The 19,148-nt window shown below is 41.6% G+C and overlaps 1 protein-coding gene across 3 annotated transcripts; it reads right to left on the reverse strand.

Moving 5' to 3' along the window:
* Positions 1-9,800: 9,800 nt before the first annotated feature.
* On the reverse strand, positions 9,801-18,592 carry LOC125312274 (heterogeneous nuclear ribonucleoprotein A/B-like). 3 transcript variants are annotated; one of them, XM_048270735.1, is made up of 9 exons: positions 18,457-18,592; positions 13,948-14,247; positions 13,349-13,517; positions 13,100-13,258; positions 12,871-13,002; positions 11,914-12,016; positions 11,273-11,437; positions 11,085-11,170; positions 9,801-10,494 (listed from the first exon to the last, which is right to left on the reverse strand). In XM_048270735.1, exons 2-8 carry the CDS (start codon positions 14,229-14,231, stop codon positions 11,100-11,102), a joined length of 1,083 nt encoding a protein of 360 aa, XP_048126692.1. In that variant the 5' UTR covers positions 14,232-14,247; positions 18,457-18,592; the 3' UTR covers positions 9,801-10,494; positions 11,085-11,099. The 3 variants fall into 3 exon arrangements, with proteins under 3 accessions (XP_048126692.1, XP_048126685.1, XP_048126698.1); XM_048270728.1 differs by lacking the exon at positions 18,457-18,592 and adding an exon at positions 14,968-15,091; XM_048270741.1 differs by lacking the exons at positions 11,085-11,170; positions 18,457-18,592 and adding an exon at positions 14,968-15,091.
* Positions 18,593-19,148: the final 556 nt, after the last annotated feature.

A 19,148-nucleotide genomic window follows, 5' to 3' on the forward strand; every position in this document is an offset into this window, starting at 1 on the left:
TCACCGGAGGAGCAAACGGTAGGCCAGAGGCAGGATCAGGGCCGCGGCGGACCGCTGGATCAGTGCGCTAATCGCCAGAGTCTCAGTGGCTTATCTGCCATTGGTCTCCTTCATGGCACTGTCTGAGAGGACATGGATATCGAGCGGCAGAAATGACAGTAAATAGGCAAAGCAGGAGGGGCCCACAGATTAGGATTAGTCTGAAGGACTCCTTCAGTGGTGGAGTGAGCAGAGTCATTTGGGAAGTCGGTCAAAGGGACGTGGCAATAGTGATGGTGGAGGGGGTGGGGGTGAGTGAGACGCAGTGCTGTCGGCATGGAGATATTTCAGTGCTGATGCAGGAGAATCACCCTGGTAACGCTAATCAACACTGTGGTGCGAAGGAGCAGAGGGAGAGAGGGATATGGAGAAGGGAGAGAAGTGGTGAAGGCAGGAATGCACTGTGGGAAAGAAGAGAGGGGCATAGAGAGAACGAGAGAAAAGGAGGGAGGGAGGGAGAGAGAGAGAGAGAGGAGGGTTTTTAATGAGGGGGAAACTGTGATTTGTCAGTGAGTGAGGAGCATGGCAATGGAGCGCTATGCCACGGCCCTTATGTAAGCCGCCTACACATCCGTCGAGCCTTTATGTAAGAGAGAGCCCATACATTTCATAGGCAGCTCTGCAGGAGTTTAGCAGTACTATCGTAAGCCAATCCCACCCTTCTACCCCCAACCCCCTCAACACCCCAACACCGACTGTGGTGGCACTTATCCCCACCCTTGTCCCCGGTCTCAAGCCCCCCCACCCAACCCAACCCACTCCTCGCCTCACACGCTGAGCACATGAGAGCCACTAGTTCCACTTCAGCAACAGCGCCGAGAGTGCCGTCACCGCCACCGTCACCGCCACCGCCGCATCTTCATAACGCTCTCGTCACACGGCAAAGGATTTTGGCGTCAACCCTCTGCACTGGGTCACCGGAGCCATGCATTCACTCGCTCGCTTCCTTTCCCTCTCAACAGCTGCCTGTGACTGTGTCAGACCTGCTGGCTGGCCGACATGCGCTTTCCCTTTGTCATGACTTCCATCGGTACACAGTTGCCATGACAACAGGCCCTTTTCAACGGGAAAGTGGCTCTTCGCAGTCTCCAAGAATGGATGCTGTATGACTGCTGAGGGACTAAGGCAAGGAGCACCACAGACAAAGCTGTGAACACAATCTCATCAGGCACGAGTGTTATCACTCAGGGACAACAAATTAGAGATCATTTCGCAACTAAGAAAAGAAAAAAAAAACATTGATGTGGAGAGTTTCTGAAAGAGAAAGGCAGAAGTGCAGTAAAATTATAAGGCTTATGAAGGACATGTTTTTTACCAAAAGCCTGAGCATGTGAGAGAATTTTTTTTTTTTTTAATCACTCCCTATTGAAAAGAGGTCTGTGGTTGGGCTAGTGACCGTCCATTTTCAAATGCAGCAGGTGAGTCATCACAAGCCTTCAGTGCATTCAACTCCTCCACTCGCGCACAATACCGGGTCACGTTGTGCTAATTGGAGTTCTTGCTGAAGAGCATAATGGAGGGGGCCCCACATCTATCTCCACCGTTTCAGACTCTCATTCCCTCTGTGTGCTAGTCACCTCCAGACAGACAAAAACAGCTCCTTTAGTGGCTCGGGCGGACCTCTGAACGCATGACTGACTCTGGCTCGGCTCGGTCGTGGCACAGCGCTGTGCGGCTTTTGCCGCTGCCGCCGACGCCGAGCCCTCCTCCAAAAGACAGTGATTAATGCTCTGTGGAAGGGCTGATAACTGTGAGGTGAACGGGGTGGAGGGGTGAGTGCGTGGGAAGTGGACTCTGACAAGGGGAGGCGGGCGGGGACATCGCCTTGCTCTGCTGAGCACAGCTGCAACACGTCAAGTGCATTCAGCCTCGAGCAGCGAGAGAGAGAGAGAGAGAGAGAGAGAGAGAGAGAAGGGGATTAAAAGAAAAGGATGAGGTGGAGAAGAAAGCTGGAGCTGGAGGATGAGTAGAAGGGAGACAAGGACTGGGGGTGATTTGCCTACAGATGTATTCAGTAGTCCTTACAGGGCCTGAAGGCTTACGGTTGGTACATTTGTACACACCCCAGTAAGATTGTATTGTGGAGTTCAAGTAACACTGAACTGTGACTTCAAGGCAGCCCTAATTGTGCTTTTTGTTTTGTTACTTTTTTCAAGAGCTGGCTTTAAAACTTGGATGGTTCACTGCGTACATCAAGAGCAGCCAAAGGCTCCTGACTTCAAAAATTGACATTATTTCAGGCCACAAAACATACACTGAAAAAAGAGAACAGGGAGAGAGAGAGTGAGGTCCAAGCTGAGGGTCCACCGTAGGATCAGGATCCTGTACTAACACTTTAAGCCTACAGCTCATTGTTATACTACTGTGACAGGGTTCGCCTCTGCAATTGTGCTCTCTTCTCACTGAATTACATGAGATCTTTCAAGCCTAGGAGGAGAGGGAGGCCATTACACAGAAATAGAAAACACCAGCAGCAGTGAATGATTGGTTGAGCTGAGGCCATAGTGTTACATGAAGGTGTCTGACTAACAAAGATGGTGAGTAATGGTAGAGGCTGAGACTGGAGGGACAGGCACTGCAGACAGACTGACTCAGTTCCTGTCTCTGTGTTCAATGAAAGCTCTCTGTTGCCCTCTAGTGGCAGCCTGTTAACCTTACAGGAGGGCCTAGTCAAAAATATTTCTAAAAATACTAGTCTACAGCACAGAATATGTACAGTGTATGTAAGTATATGAAATCATATGTGATGGTATAGTGCTTTTGGTATTTAAAAGTATCAGCATCTTTATAAATCCATCTATTATTTACAATCTATAAGGGATTTTGGTGCTCTTAAATCATATTACATAAAAATCATGCCACAGATTTATGTTAGTTTTATGTCAAGCCATTAAAATGTTCCATTTCAAAAGTAATTCTGGATAACAGAATAAAAAAGATCTTTAATTAATACACTGATGGATTAATATATCCATATATTCACTGACTGGTATGACTGAAAAATAATATAATCAATGCTACTGGTCACTCTAGTCATTCAAGCTGCTCTGAGAGAGAATTTGTACATTGGCACATGGCCTGGATTCCCAGTGTCAGGCATGCATGCATGCAACCCACACCAAATCATGTGGCAGAAACTGAGCACAACCCATGACCTAGAACTCCAAACTCAAAACACCTGGAGGCTAGACCTAGCAGGGAGCCGCCATTACAGGGAGCAGAAAATACTAAGAGAAACAGATGCTCCTTCAGCCCCCCGTGGGGTCCAGGATGGGTCTAAGGGCAGACATCAATGCAGCCTCACGAGCATCACTCTTCACCTCCACACATCCAGAGGTCTACAGGGGACAATCCTCCTCACCCGAATCAGTCAGACAGTCCAGTTGTGAACTTACCGTGGCTGTGGAGATAATGGTATGCACAGGCGGTGTTCCAGATTTATGTGGTGACGGTTAACTTATTACATACTAAATCCAAGTAAACTGCAACATGCCCAACACATGTAGACTTGTTCAGCATATATGGCCCTTGATGACATTTATCTCCCAGTCTCCTATATAAATATTCAAATGGAAAGTGATATTTCTGGAAACACTTCAGCTGCTATCTGCTGTGGCAGTTTTCTTTGATGTCAGCGTCCACCACTACACAGGTCTACACAGACGGGACTGGACTGGTTTGTATTGACCTACCATCTAACACTTGTTCCAGATATCCGTGGAGGGGGCCAGGAACCTTCTAGATTCAACAGCTTGGTGTTGCCACTGCCTCGGTTTCCAGATGGAACAGTAAGAGGCAGCTGTTTCAGAGGACAGGACACCATAGGTCTCATGTCCAATTAGGTCCCCATAGTGCACTCAATTGCTGGTCAACTCTTTTAGCTTTATAAAAATTACACTATTCCTACTACTCGTTTAAGGATCAGATGGAACAGTAAGAGGCACCTGTTTCAGAGGACAGGACACCATAGGTCTCATGTCCAATTAGGTCCCCATAGTGCACTCAATTGCTGGTCAACTCTTTTAGCTTTATAAAAATTACACTATTCCTACTACTCGTTTAAGGATCAGATGGAACAGTAAGAGGCACCTGTTTCAGAGGACAGGACACCATAGGTCTCATGTCCAATTAGGTCCCCATAGTGCACTCAATTGCTGGGCAACTCTTTTAGCTTTATAAAAATTACACTATTCCTACTACTTTTCGTTTAAGGATCAGATGGAACAGTAAGAGGCAGCTGTTTCAGAGGACAGGACACCATAGGTCTCATGTCCAATTAGGTCCCCATAGTACACTCAATTGCTGGTCAACTCTTTTAGCTTTATAAAAATTACACTATTCCGTATTTGTTAACTCGTTTAAGGATCTGTTGATTCAGCATGTGTTAAATTTGGAGGGTACAGTTTGTGGTGTTCATGAATTTTATTTTGTAGAACTGAGACTATTATATTATATTTTGACTATTCAATTTCAATTATTGAGGCTAGGCTAAATAACAAAATCACATGCTATATAGTTAATACTTCATCCTATAGTTTATAATCTTTATTTTAACATTATTAACTATGAATTGTGTGGTGTTTAGTATTGTATAATAGAACCATTTAATTATGCATATATTTCTAATGGATTGTGATATGTGATATATGATTAATTTATCTGTGTGGATTTCTTAAAAGTAACAACAATGCCAGGTCAACATGCATTAGAAATAAATTCATCAAAAGAAATGTTGCCCCATTTAATAATTTCCTCTGCTACAATGCAGCTCATATTCCTGCTTATGTGATAACCCCAATGACATGCCGCATACTATATAGGCTACTGCTGTTGGATGGGCCATTTGTATTGTGCTTGTGACCATTTGTTGGCGGATTGGTGGGTAGTGTACTTTTTAAAGTTAAACTTGAGCAGGGGCTTCTGAATGTGTTTTTACCTTGGATTTTGGCACAAGGGATTTTAACATCTAATCCTGTGTATTAATGTAATGCAACCCCAAACGATTCCAAATAAGTTGGGACACTGTGTAAAAGGTGAATAAAAACAGAATGCTATGATTTACAAATCATGTTACCCCTATAATTAATTGAGAATAGTTCAAAGACAACATGTCAGTTGTTAAAACTGTTGTATTGTATTGTTTTGAGGAAAATTGATTGAATTTGATGCCAGCGACACCTCTCAAAAAAGTTGGGACAGGAGCATGTTTGCCATTGTGTTGCTCCACCTCTTCATTTAACAAAAATAACCACGTGCTACAGTTTTGTGAAGGAAATGTTGTCCCATCTTGGCCTGATATAGACTTTCAGTTGCTCTTCAGTCTGGGGTCGTCTTAACCGTGTTTCTCATTTCATGATGCACCCAGTGTGGCAGGTCTGGACTGCAGACGGGCACTTTGTGGAGCCACACTTCTACACTATGTGCAGAATAAAGTTTGCTATATTTTTCCTGAAATATTCAAGGTCTTCCCCAAAAATGGCATCATCTGGATGACAATATATGTTGCTCAAAACCTGTGTACATCATTCAGAATTTATTGTACCTTGCCAGAAGTGCAAGATGCCCATGCCATAGGCACTAATGCACCTCCATGCCATTATAGAGGCTGGAGTTTGAACTGTGCACTATAACAAATTGGATAGTCCTTCTCCTCTTTAGCCCAGAGGATACAGACTCCATGATTTCCAAAAAGAATGACACATTTTGATTGGTCTAACCACAGGACCCTTTTCCACTTTACCTCAGTCCATCTTAAATTACCTTGGGCCCAGATAAGACGGCAGCATTTCTGTATCATGTCTAAATATAGTTTCTTCTTTGCATAGTAGAGCTTACACTAGCATTTATGGATGGAGCATACAACTCATAGACAATGGATATTGGACATTTTCCTAAGCTCAGACAATGATTTTCTTTAGGAACAGGTCTGGTTATAATGCAGCGCCATCTGATGACCAAAAGACCACGGTCAACCAATATTGTTTTTCAGCCCTGTCCCTTGTTTTTGCGCAATTTCACATTAAGGAACATTATTCTTATATTGTTTCATTATTTGCCCTCACAGGTTTACACAGAGTGATGAATACCTCCCCATCTTTACTTCTGAGAGACTCTGCCTTTCTGGGATGCTCTTTTTACACAATGCCAGTTAACCTAATTAGTTAGGAAATGTCCCTCTTGTTTTCTTTTAACGCTACACAACTTTTCCAGCCTTTTGTTGGTCCTGTCCCAACTTTTCTGAGACCTGTTCCTGGCATCAAATTTAAAATGAGCTTATATGTTCCATTAAATAATCAATTTGTCATTTTCAACATTTGATATGTTGTCTATGTCCTTTTTGCAGTTGAATATGGGTTTAGGAGATTTGCAGATTATTTCCTTCTATTTGCATTTTCCAAAACGTCCCAACTTTTTTTGGAATTGGGGTTGTATACATGTACTGTACATACATTTCACAAAATGCTCAGATTTGGCACAACATGTGTGTTCTGAAGCCACACTCATCCTCATATTCTCTACAAGGGCACAAAACTATATACATTAACTACAAGGGCACCACATATAGGCGTACACATACAGACGCACATGCATAGGATCCTTCTCCCTCATTCATGCGTACACATACAGACGCACATGCATAGGATCCTTCTCCCTCATTCATGCGTACACATACAGACGCACATGCATGCATAGGATCCTTCTCCCTCATTCATGCATTATACATACAGGCATGCATGCATAGGATCCTTCTCCCTCATTCATGCGTACACATACAGACACACATGCATGCATAGGATCCTTCTCCCTCATTCATGCGCACATACAGACGCACATGCATAGGATCCTTCTCCCTCATTCATGCGTACACATACAGACGCACATATGCATAGGATCCTTCTCCCTCATTCATGCGTACACATACAGACGCACATGCATAGGATCCTTCTCCCTCATTCATGTTTTGAGGGTAAGAATGAAAGAGCAGTGGTTAAAGGTTGTACTTGTTGCCATGCCAATATCTTTGCTCAGCACAGACACACACACACACACACACACACACACCAAAAGAGGCCTTTGATTTTTAACAAAGACCTTTATTCACAAGAATGGGAAAGAGGAGGGAAGAGAGAGAGAGAGAGAGAGAGAGAGAGAGAGAGAGAGAGATCTTCTGCTTGGAAATCCGAGACTTTTTTCCCCCATCATAACAATAAAATATTTTTAGATTAGGTAAAGCTTTTAATTACAAGCCCTTTATGTTCTGATACAGAACTAATGTCTAACAAGCATAATATCTGACACTGTATAGTTGCCCCTGCCATTAATTTTCTATGGTGGATGTTTTACATGCCATGCTACATTGGATATGTCTAAGCAGATTGACCTGTTGTTGCAGGCAGAGGAAAAAGACAGAGCAATACTGATGCTAGAGCAAGGAGGGTATAGAGGAGACAAAGCACAGAGGGAAATAGAGAAAGAGAGAGAACTAAATCCATTAGTGCATCAGCTTACACCGGATACACACACACCAGCTTCTGCCCTCACACACCTCACCGTGTTCCATCAACCAATCTGTTCTAAACTATTAACTATTAAATTGATAATAAAGAGTATACCTGCTCAGTACGAGTGCAGACATTATAAGCACTAGTCAAAGTGTGGTAGGAGAGGAAAGTGGTAGAAGATGGAGGGGGAAGTGCCTGGTAAGTGCACATCAGGTGTGTCAGGTTGTCAGAAACGCTAGAAGAGAGGAGATATCCTTGGAAGAGTTGGGTCTTCAAGAGTTTTTTGAAGGCAGAAAGAGACCTCCCTGCTCTGGTGGCACTGTTAGTATTTTGGCAACATATAGTTTATATATAAAGTTTAGATACATCACCTGTTGCAATAACTTAAAAGCCAAATCTCCCAGAAGCCAATAGATGATCAAAAAACTTTGTTAATACGACTGTAACTTTGTAAAAGTGCCAACCAAACCGAAAAACATATTTAGCTGTTTTCCACCAAGGACAGTTAATTGCATGTTCATTGTTCAGTGCCTTCACTTGCACCAAATAATGATTAATGTGCAAATAGTTTTTACAAAAAAGATAATAACACACCTTTAGTTCGGCTCAGAGATACATTTCTTTTTTGTTTCTTCTTGTTGACTTGGAGCGAAGGCAGGAGCTGTTGACCTGACTGCTACGTCCATCAGAAGCTCTTTCATTCCACAGATGTAAAATTGCTCGAGACAGCAGCTACCTTCATGATGCTGACAATGATGGGGACAAATTGCCATTTGAAACATCACAAGGCCTCTGAGGAGTGTCACTTTGGGGTTCTGTTTGGAAAAAAGACAAGAACCTAAAAGTCAACAAAGTGCACATCCTCCAGCACATCTTAACCATATGAATTTGATGCACCATACATGGTTGATGTGAACAACATGCAGGAGATGATGAATCAACATTTCAAAAGCAGCTTTTATCAGTGAGCTAGGCATCTGGAGAAAACCAAACAAAATTCATCTCCCTTGTTTCTGCAATCAGATATTCCTGCTCATCTAAGCGGTATAGCATTCTCAAATAGATTCCACAAAACTATTTTTGACTGACCTGGTAACCACCATTATTTTATGTGTGTGAACATGCACTGACCTCTCCTCCTCCCCCACACAGACACACCCGTCACACTCTGCGTTGACTCATGGCACTCCTGAGGAGCCCTCCTTACTGATTAACAAGACAAGGCAGCGGCTAAGTGGAGTGTCAGGCCACAAATGGAGCACAGCGATTACTTGAAGACAGTCTTTTTTTTTTTTTAATGAAATGCCCTCCTTTTTAAGTAGCATAATTGTTAAGGGCATACCCGCTAGTACCTCCTCATAAAGTGATGATTTCTATTCAGGGAATTTCACAGTTGGCTGGCCCCTATAACAGTGGTCTTATCATTACTTGGCAAAGAGCCACCAGTCAGTGTTCATTCATACTCCATTCTGCAGCTCAACTAGGCCTGGACAGCCATGACCAATACACTGCCCTCAAACTGAGTTTATCAAGTCATTTAAGCCCTTCTCTGTCACAACACAGGAGTGCAAGTCATTTTAAAAGTGACCCAGCCAACTTAGTCTTTGTCTCGCAACACACCACATACATTAAAGGCCAAAAGTAATGAACCACAGTTTTCACTTCAAAGACAGTCAATGTGAAACACCAAAATGACTGCCAGCTACATGTATGCAATCACATTGTGTGTGTTCTTAAAAATGTGTTGGTAACACCTGCGTACTATACAAGATTGTGGAATACTAAAAACATTCTTGATATGTTGACATTTTGCAATACATCTATTTGTGTGTTTAAGTCAGTAAGTGCATTTTTTAAAACAATGACATTTTTGTCCCTGGTGAAACAGAAAAAAAAAAAACATTGGTCAATGATGCCTAAAGAGGTCAGTAAAAACATGCACTGAAATAAGGACATAAGGGGGGTCAATACTAAGGTGAATCTGGAGGTGTATGGTCATTTCCTGAAACGCGCACAAGACCTTTCTATAATGCTTCTTGGGATTACTCGCAAGGTTGTAACTCAACACATACCGTTAACACAAACTAACATTTACCAGACAGTTAACATGTACCAGTAACATTTACCACATTACAAAAACAAATGTGCAAGAACAAACATCAAACCAGACCACAACAGTACATAACCAGCGCTGTAACTGTGGGCAAGTCACTTATGCCATTAATATTAGCCAGAAAAAGACTACAAAGATTCAAAACGTATTATAATCAAATGTTTATTTCTAACTTGACACTAAAAGAAAATTCCAGTTGGGCAGCAGCCCACTCTTTAGAGCAGAGAAGAAACTTCAATTGCACTATTTATCAAAGCCACATAAAGCAGGATCAAAAACAATTAGAAACTTAAGTCAACTTATGTCAAATATAGTACTGCAATCCAATTACTCTTTGTTTTCCACTTAGGATGCCCCCCCGTTCACATATTACTTATATTAATGTTAACTCAAAATCCCTTTTCCATGACAAAAACTCAACAGTTTCTTCGCTAAAGCACTCAGCCATGCACCTCACAGCACCAGGGAAAAAGGAAACCTAGATAAATGTCAAAAGTTTTATTTTTTTTTTTTTTTTTCTAAAAACGTTGACGGATCTCAATCTCGACTGTAAATCCAGGACATGAAAAATACAAACGAAAAAAAAAGGAAAAAAAAAAAACATACATTAAATTCATAGAGGTACCAAAAAGTACAGTAAAAATAACACTTCCATCATTGGAAATGTGAACAAAAAAAAAGAGGAGAAGTGACATTTGCTTCCCCAATTGTCTGTCTGTCTGTACAAATGAGGTGTGAGTCTGTTCATCTGTAAGGTAAAAGTCAGGTCCCCGTCACCCCTCCACTCCATCCATGCTGCTTGCACTGCAGGCCTCCTGCCGTCACATGATCATTTAGGTCCTGGGGAGAGAAAAGAGAGGAGAGGAGGTGCCACTGTGGTCCTTAAGCAGGTACAAAAAAAACACATCCCAACATGGACAGAAAAATCACATTTACTAGGAAACGGAGGAGGTGTAAGGAGCATGCGTGAAAAGAACCACAAAAGCATTAAAGATACCAATGAGGCTTGTTAGATTGAACTAAGCAAAAGAAGGCAAGAAGAACAAGGCTCAAAGCATGAAAACAGCAAGCAGGTCCCTTCTCCCACGTAAGAAAAACCCATTTGTGCAGGGTCCACCACAACCTCAACCCTTATTGACCAAGTAGTGTAGTTATATATCGTGTTGACCTTTATTAGGCAACATGAAACTGATGCAAAATTGCACAAAACTGGATTGGTTTCGTCAAAATTGGTTCTTGCAGTAGTTAACCCAGCCCTCCTCTTATGGAAATAAACTGATGACAGTTAACACCACAGTTCTTGCATCCAAATTCAAATGGGAGACTGATGCCGTGGGGAAACCACGGCAACGAGAGTGTCTACCACAAAAAAAGGAACGAAACAGCTAGGATGTATGAGGAGATGATCTAAAATCTAAAAAAATGCATACCTGCACTACATGTGATCAGTATGGCTTGTAGCTACTCTGGTGGCCTCCACGTCTTGGACTTTTCCCATAGTTTGTATTGCCCTGGTCTGGAGGATGAGAGAAAGAGGACTGAGTGCTCTCTGTGCAGAGACAAGTTAAACATCGTGATCAGGTAAGCACATGAAGGGGGGAGGGGCCCATCCACTTACTGTAGCCATAGCCTCCGTAGCCATAGTAACCAGATGAATAGTCATACTGGCCATAAGGTCCATAGCCGCCGTAGCCCTGTTGACTGCCGTAACCGTAGCCCTGGTTGCCATAACCACTAGGGTTCCAGTAGTTATTGTAGCCCTGGTTCCAGTTCTGGTTTTGTCCTAAAAATGTGTCAAAACACAAGCAGACTCAACATTAACTAGCAGGCCAAAGCCCCTCTCCTTTTAACAGCAAAATGTCAAGTATACAAGTGCTGTGTAAACATTAGATACTTAGGAATGTTTTGCTTTTTATCTCAGCACAAACACGGGTACTACACATACTGCTGCAAGCACTGACTTTGCACAACCATGTCAAAATACTTCTTTTAGAGAATGACTGAAAAGAAACTACACTAGTTGCTATTTTCTGAATACTCTGGAGTGTTACTATGAGAGAGCTTGTTGCCTCCACATCCAAATTGTAAAGTGTTATAATGAGAAAAGCTCCTCCGACACTCCTCAGATAAAATTTGATGCTGGACCACAATATAAAACATTCAAAATAGTCAACACTTTTGATCTAAACCTTCTGAGAGTTTTAAGAGCCTTTGTGGAGGCTTTGGTAGATGTTAACAATATGAAGTGACTTCACTCACCACCACGCCCCCTTCCTCCTCTTCCTCCTCCATAGCCACCCCCACGGCTACCGAACTGCTGCTGCTGATAGACCTCTTTAGGCTGGGCCACTTTTACTTCACACTGAAACAGAATCGGGAAACCTCATCCACTATGTTCACAGCTTTGCCAAGTCTGTGTGCTCAATGTCTGCATAGTGATACAGTTCATACAAAGTAATAATAAAATGGATAAATAGTCTTAATGCAAAAAGTTACCAAAGGCTGCATTTACAATAAATGTTCACTGTTTGCAAGTCAACGGGTTATACCATCTCTTCATATTATTAGGCACAATTCAGAGAGCTCATTTTACTCATAGTAAAACATGAGTTCTGTAAGTCATACTTTACAAGGTGGAAAAAAAAAATCTATCAAATGACACCTCATCTCACAGTGACATAATTACTTGCACGGATTCTTTTGGGCATCTTTAAATACCACTTTCTGTAACAGTTAAGCTAGTTCTAGTCAAACTTTCCTCACCCACTTTTTAACACATGTTTAACAAGTCAGACATGGACAATTACATATTGAGGAAATCTTGTTAAGTCACCTCCCTAGTTGTACACATCTTTGTTGCTAAATCAAGTTTGCACTGGCTAATTTGGTCATAATGACTCACAATGTATAAAAGGGTACAAAAGATTGCAGCGGCAAGCAATGAAATCAGCCTTGCCATACAGTGTCGTCCATTCATTCCATCAGGGTTTTGTAATTTGTTGACCAACACAGGGACCGCCCTGATGGTACTGATATTGCTCAACCAGCCATAATCACACAGAAAATTAAGAGACTGAAAAGATCATGGGTCGCACAGATCCTGGGTCACACAGACATGGGGCCTTTGCCATTTTTCAATTTCCCTACAGGAAATAACCATTAAGATAGTATTTAAACAGAAACAGTTGTAAACAGAAGTACGTTTTTTTTCCTTACCTTGCTTCCATTAACATGATGAAACTTCTTTTCCAGGACCTTTTTGACAGGAGACTCATCTTTGTATGTGATAAAGACAAACCCCCTCCTTTTCTCCGACTTGGGATCCAGTGGCAATTCAACGGTTTCAATCTGAGGACATCAAATAGGGGAAGAAGAACGGTTTGACAGAGTTCTTGCTGGACCGACACTTACAAAACAGACAGCACAGCAAGGATGGAAAACAAACCTCTCCAAAGGTCCCAAAATACTCTTTAATCTTTTCCTCTTCTGTCTCAGGGTTAAGGCCACCAACAAATATCTTCTTTACCGGCTCCTTCTTCATCGCCATGGCTTTCTTGGGGTCAATCTGTCGTCCATCTAACCTATGCTCCTTTTGTTGCAACACCTACAATGGAAACCATATGTATTGTTAGAAATACACCCAACTTTTAAGGAATACAATGTAATACCACCAAAATCCAGTTGATGCCATTACCTTTTCAACACTGGCTGCTTCTTTGAAGAGAACAAAACCAAATCCTCTTGAACGCCCTGTATTTGAGTCCATTTTGATCGTACAATCAGTGACCTCTCCAAATTTTGAGAAGTAATCTTTCAGATCTTTCTTGCTGGTGTCCCAACTGAGTCCTCCAACAAACATTTTACTGTAGGAGTGAGTCATAAAATATAAAGAAAATCAATGACCAAATAACCTACTGGCAAAGCACATTACTACATGCTTATAACCCATGCAAGTAAGTGACCTTTGTTATATGTACAGATGTATGTTATTCACAAAAGATACATTATTGTTTTTGCAAATGTCAACAAGGACATGTGGCCAACAGACTTACACTTGTTACACATACAAATATAATTTAATGCAGCCTGTACAACCTTAGTGTACAAGCCTCTGCAGCTTGTTACACTATGTGCTAATGTCGCCGCCTGCCAGCTAGCCCGTGCCCATCCCCCATACGAGGACACATGGCGCCAACAAAAGCCGAATGAACAAAAGCGCCCTTTCAGCAATGCCCAAACGCATTAAACACCAAATAAATTAATTGCACTCTTTTTTTTTTTGTTTATACTCACCCCGCGTCTTCTTCGCCTTTGCTAGCGTCAATCTGCCCGCCTTCTGATGTTCCATTCTGAGAATCTTCTGCGTCTGCGTCTCCTTCTGCGTCTCCCTCGGGCTCTGCTTCTAACGCTACCTCTGCCTCTTCTGCGGCGTCTTCTGCTGCGTCTTCTACCTTTTCGATAGCCGTTTCTTCTTCCTCCTCTAGCTGTTCCACGGGTTCTTCGCTATTGAAATGTTCTTCCACTTCGTTGCCATTTTCGGATGTCTCCATAAATTGCTGTTCGGTTTCTGACATCATGATCTTGTGCGATCGTCTGAAATGTAAAACACAATAAGTATCGGCTAATGTTGGCTAAGTAGATACATGCTAAGTTAGCTACGTAGGCTAATGCTCCGCGTTAGCTAGCCGGCCGCCAAAGCAAAAAGAAGATGGGTGGATCTCCAGACGGATGCTTAATGTTGAAGATTGCTCAAAGTCCATTCATTAAAGCAAGCCCATAAATGTAACTACCCATCCGCCAGGCTTAAATAGTAACTATTGCAAAGTGAAACTACATTGTAGCACTTCCGAAAGTTAACAAGTTAACTCTAGTGAGGATTACAACTGATGAAAAACGTAAATGACCAAACTAGCTAGTTAGCGTAGCTAACGCGGCATTGTTACAACCTAGCCTTCATAGCGCTACCAAAAACGGAATCGCCCAGGTTCGCTGCATTGCGTTTTCTGCAAACCGTACTACCAATAAAAATATAAAGCAATTAACAAATTACTTGATATTGCGGGGTTACACGAGCTAATACATTCTAAACAAACACAATATTACCATCGTTTCACAAATGTACTAGCATGTCGGCTAACGTTAGCTTGCTAGGCAGCAAATCCCCGAATAAAACATAACATTAGCTACCTAACTCCTTGACTATTTTTCCATGCACACAACAGAATTCTGCTGGATAAACAGAACCGATCACACCGATCATCGACAGTAACATATAATGCACATAAACAAACAAATAACTAAATAATGGCTTACTCTGTGGACTAATTCAGCCGGAGCAATCTCGTTAAAATGGACTCTCCCCTGCACCGCCAACTCGTGGCAGCATGGATATCTAACCGGAATAAAGTGCCCCCTCAATAACACAAAACTTGATTTGGTATCTGAGCGGCCGTGGTGATAATAGTGCTTTTCAATTGGTCGGTCATACAAAAGGTTCCCGCCCCTCTGACGTATTCTCATACTGGTCTGGAACGAAATGTTCCAGAGGAATAAGTGCCCCTGTCTAAGTAAGCCTACATACGACCATAACTTTTCACTCCACCTTCACAATGTATGCAACTCAGCATATAATAGTAACATTTTTTAAACATGATGTGATAATGAAATTATTGGTTTGAAATTCTGAAGTCTTTTTCAATCAATCTGTTTTCTTCTTCTTTGCAAACACATAACATTACCTAAAATAGCCTATTGTAGGCTACCCAGTAAACAGTCTGTACCGGCTGTTTCTTCACACTGTTAACAGGGCATAACCTCCCATGTTATTGCTATTCAATTTATAGTAGGCCTACTGCCGAATAGCCCACCTAATTGTGAGATCTGTTAATATAGCTTAGCCTACCAGGATACAAATATGTATTGGAAACATTTGTAATGCAAACAGTATGTTTTTTACCTTTTATTTTTGGAAGTTGGTCCATTCATCAGAACCGAATTGGAAATAAACAATATGGCCTCAATAGTTTTGGCTTTAGGCTTGAGAAAGTTAAAGCAGCAGTGTGTGATGAAAATCCTTTTTGTGCAACTGAAAGAAACTAAAGTTCCAAACACATGGGAATAGTAGTAAGGGATAGAGAGATCATTCAGCATCTTAACTCGTCTCCATGTTTGTTGGTTAGCCTATAGCGCATGGCTACTAGAAATGTACACATTCAATCTCTTTCTTGCACTGATACAAATTTGGGAAACAGATAAAATAGGCCTTTTGTTGCATGCTTGAAGCCTGATCCATAAGTGGGGCAACACAACTTGTCAACTTTCAGTGACATAAGCTCAACAAACTTAAACTGAAAGTAAAAGTACAAAGTAGTTGTAAAAGCTTTCGAGGCCAGGTGGGGTGACAAAGCCCTCCCATAGCTATGCTTTTAATGAAAAAGAAAGCAGTCAGAACTTTAGATAGGCTATTAGGTTCACCTTAAAACTTGGTGCTTACACTTCATACACAATTACTTCAGAGCCTGAACAAAAGGTATGGCTGCCATTAATTTTTCACTGCTGCTTCCTTTTATAAGCCTATAATGAAATTTATTCAACATGTTTAGAAAGGCAGCTACACCACAGTTCACACTTTGAAAGCCTAAAAAAAAGTGCTATTAATGAAAAGCAAGCAGTTAGAATTTTAATTTAATTCAGCTCCTTACAACAGCATGATCTAGGCCTTTGTGTGCTATATCTATATGCTATATTTGCTAGGCCTTAACTCTGTCACTATGTCTCCATTCATTGCTGTGTCCTGTGATGACATCAGGTCAGAATATCTTTGTTGCAAATATCTAACATTCTGAATGGAAGCTGTGGCTTTTATTTTCATTTGCACATTATTTTAGCCTACTTTCTACTTTATGCTGCTAATGTAGTAGAGTAAAAGTATACATTTAATTTACGAAATGTAGTGAAGTAAAAGTAAAAGTAGGAAGAAAAATAAAAACTCAAGTAAAATGCAGATACTCCCCGTTCATAGTACGTATGTATACTTAGTTACTTTACATCTCTGCTCATACATTTGCTGATGCCATTTGTCAAAAGTCCACTATCTTGCTATTTCCTAAGTAGCCCATTCAGAGATGTAGTCATTTAAATGTGTTGTGCCTTTACACTGAATAGGGGTGTAGGAGGTGGTCTTCTCATAGTCCTGGGTAAGTAAGGATAGGAAGTAAGCAGTCATTTGTCATGTATGCCAGAATTCTCCTCAAAATGTATTTTAATTCAGTATGACAATCTATTAAATAGCTGAGGCTACTAGCTAACCAAACAGACATATAAACACAGGACCTCCAGGGCTTCTCACATGCAGCCTGTGTTGATGCTAAGGCAGGCTGTGGCTTGCTCCAAAGATCATCTACCAAATGTCCATATGCCTTTATTTGTAGATGCATTAGCAGTAAGCCTGCTCATAGGCTGCTATATGACAAACAAACTGCAAATGAATAATTGAGGAAGACTATACCAAATCTAACTTATAGCTTGCTGAAATGAAAAGACTTTCACACAGGCCATCGCACAACTTACCTTAACAAAACATTTGATTAGAAGGTATTGCATGGGATACTTGGACCATGAATAGCAGAAGTCTAAAACCTCTGATAAATAGCCTCTTATATGGATTGATAATCTGGTTATGATTATGATTGCAGTCTGAAAATGCACAGCTGAGAAGGGTTTGTCAGACTGCTGTCCACATTCTCACCCTGAGAGCAAGGGTTTAGGTGGTAAGTGAATGTGCTTTTACAACAGCAGTGAAGTTGATTGGAAGCACATTTTTAAAAGATCTTCAAATGTCCTCATTGTTCAAACTTCTTCTCTCATGGGAAAGTAATCAGATTGCATATACATTTGCATCACTTATAATGAACAACTACAGACCGTGTGCACAGTTAGGTAGGGCAGCACCAAGACAACAGTTTGCTGCCCACATTATAAATGAACTGATGCAAATGAATACTGTCTCTATGATAATGAAGTTTTTGTGTTCCTTTCTCTGAACAGGGCTTGATGGCTTTCCCCCTGTTCCCACCCATGTGTCTGTTATTTAGATTAACTGCCTGATCCAAGTGTAGGTGTGACACTGAAAGGTGTTGGCCTTTGTTTTTATGATAAGTGGGCCATCTGGGTAATGCAGAGTCTTATTAGATTATAAGTAGCACTCAGAAACTAATTTTCTGTAATTTATGACAATCTACTGACACTTATGTTAGTGGTTCAGACTAAATACAAAACTAAAAAAAAATGTGATCTATTCATTTTGGTCTGTTATGGACATTTCAGGGACATTCATGGCTGTACCATAATGCCAATAGCCAATGCAGTTAGGCCTATACTGTGGACATAGGACTTTATAGGCAGCAAGAAGTGCCTTTCAAGTGTTGTTGAGGGGGAATGTCTCTGGTCACATATATACAAACACGCACACACACACACACGCCAGAGGTGTTCCTGCTGGAGTGGAGCTCCACCAAGCTATTTATATCTGCTCTATTGCATTTACATCAGGTTGTTGAACCACAAATGTATGTTGGCCACAGCTAAACATATCCAGGTCAGCTTCTCCGCTGTCAGAGCGTTTACAAGGTATAGGCTATAATTCTGTCTGAATTGTACATGCATAAGCAATGAGCTCCTACATCACATTGCAGAAAATGTACAATGATTTGTCTGTGGTTAAGTTATTCAATTGATTACAATAGTGGTCATGAGTTGTATCCAATCAAAAGGTTACCACTGCCCACACCACTTTGCACTTACCAGATTTCCTCCCGGCCACTATGGTTATTCCTTCACCTCGGGGTCTCTAATGTGAACTTGTTTCTCTTCCTCAGCGTCCACTGTTGTACTAATACCAGTAGAATGATCCTTGCTTGCTAATGATGCTAGTCTTAATGATGCAAGAGAGGCTTAACACAACTCTCACCTCTTGCCTGTACCGTCTCCGTTTCCCAACAACCAGAACCACGTACACCATCTGATTCGGCACAAACCTGTATCTTTCTGATGTTATCCGAGAATGGGCTAAACTTAGGGCAGTGGAAAGGCAATGGCAAAACTCCAAAAACCCAGCCCACCTATGGGTATATCAATATCCCCTATCTTTAGATTCTAGCAGAACAGTTGCCAAAACAACATGTTACTGTGACAAGATCAGCCTCAAAGGAATTATTATCCACTTTCAAAGCTCTCTGATACCTCTCCAGTATATTGTATCTCAAACATCCTGTCTCTGGCTTACGACCTTATCTGCTTTCTTTATAGGTTGGTGGCCTGCAGTGGCCAATGCTCTACCCGGTGGACACAGTCTGAATTCTCCCAATAGAATGCACATTGCTTTCCCCACATAGAACTTGACCAATATTGCCCTCATGACCAAAGTTGCCATTATTGGGAAGGTCCTTTGTTACATTCTGTCATAGGGCCCACCATTTCTAACAGCACCCCTGACT

Source organism: Alosa alosa, chromosome 2 (genome assembly GCF_017589495.1).
Source record: "Alosa alosa isolate M-15738 ecotype Scorff River chromosome 2, AALO_Geno_1.1, whole genome shotgun sequence".
NCBI lineage: Eukaryota > Metazoa > Chordata > Actinopteri > Clupeiformes > Clupeidae > Alosa > Alosa alosa.

What these genes read in the sequence shown, in the direction of transcription:
- LOC125312274 (XM_048270735.1), bottom strand. Translation starts at nt 14,231, where the DNA reads ATGATGTCAGAAACCGAACAGCAATTTATGGAGACATCCGAAAATGGC. An exon ending in AAAGGCGAAGAAGACGCGGG is followed by an intron (nt 13,518 to 13,947) that starts GTGAGTATAAAC and finishes TCACTCCTACAG; the next exon opens with TAAAATGTTTGTTGGAGGAC. An exon ending in ATTTTGGGACCTTTGGAGAG is followed by an intron (nt 13,003 to 13,099) that starts GTTTGTTTTCCA and finishes TGATGTCCTCAG; the next exon opens with ATTGAAACCGTTGAATTGCC.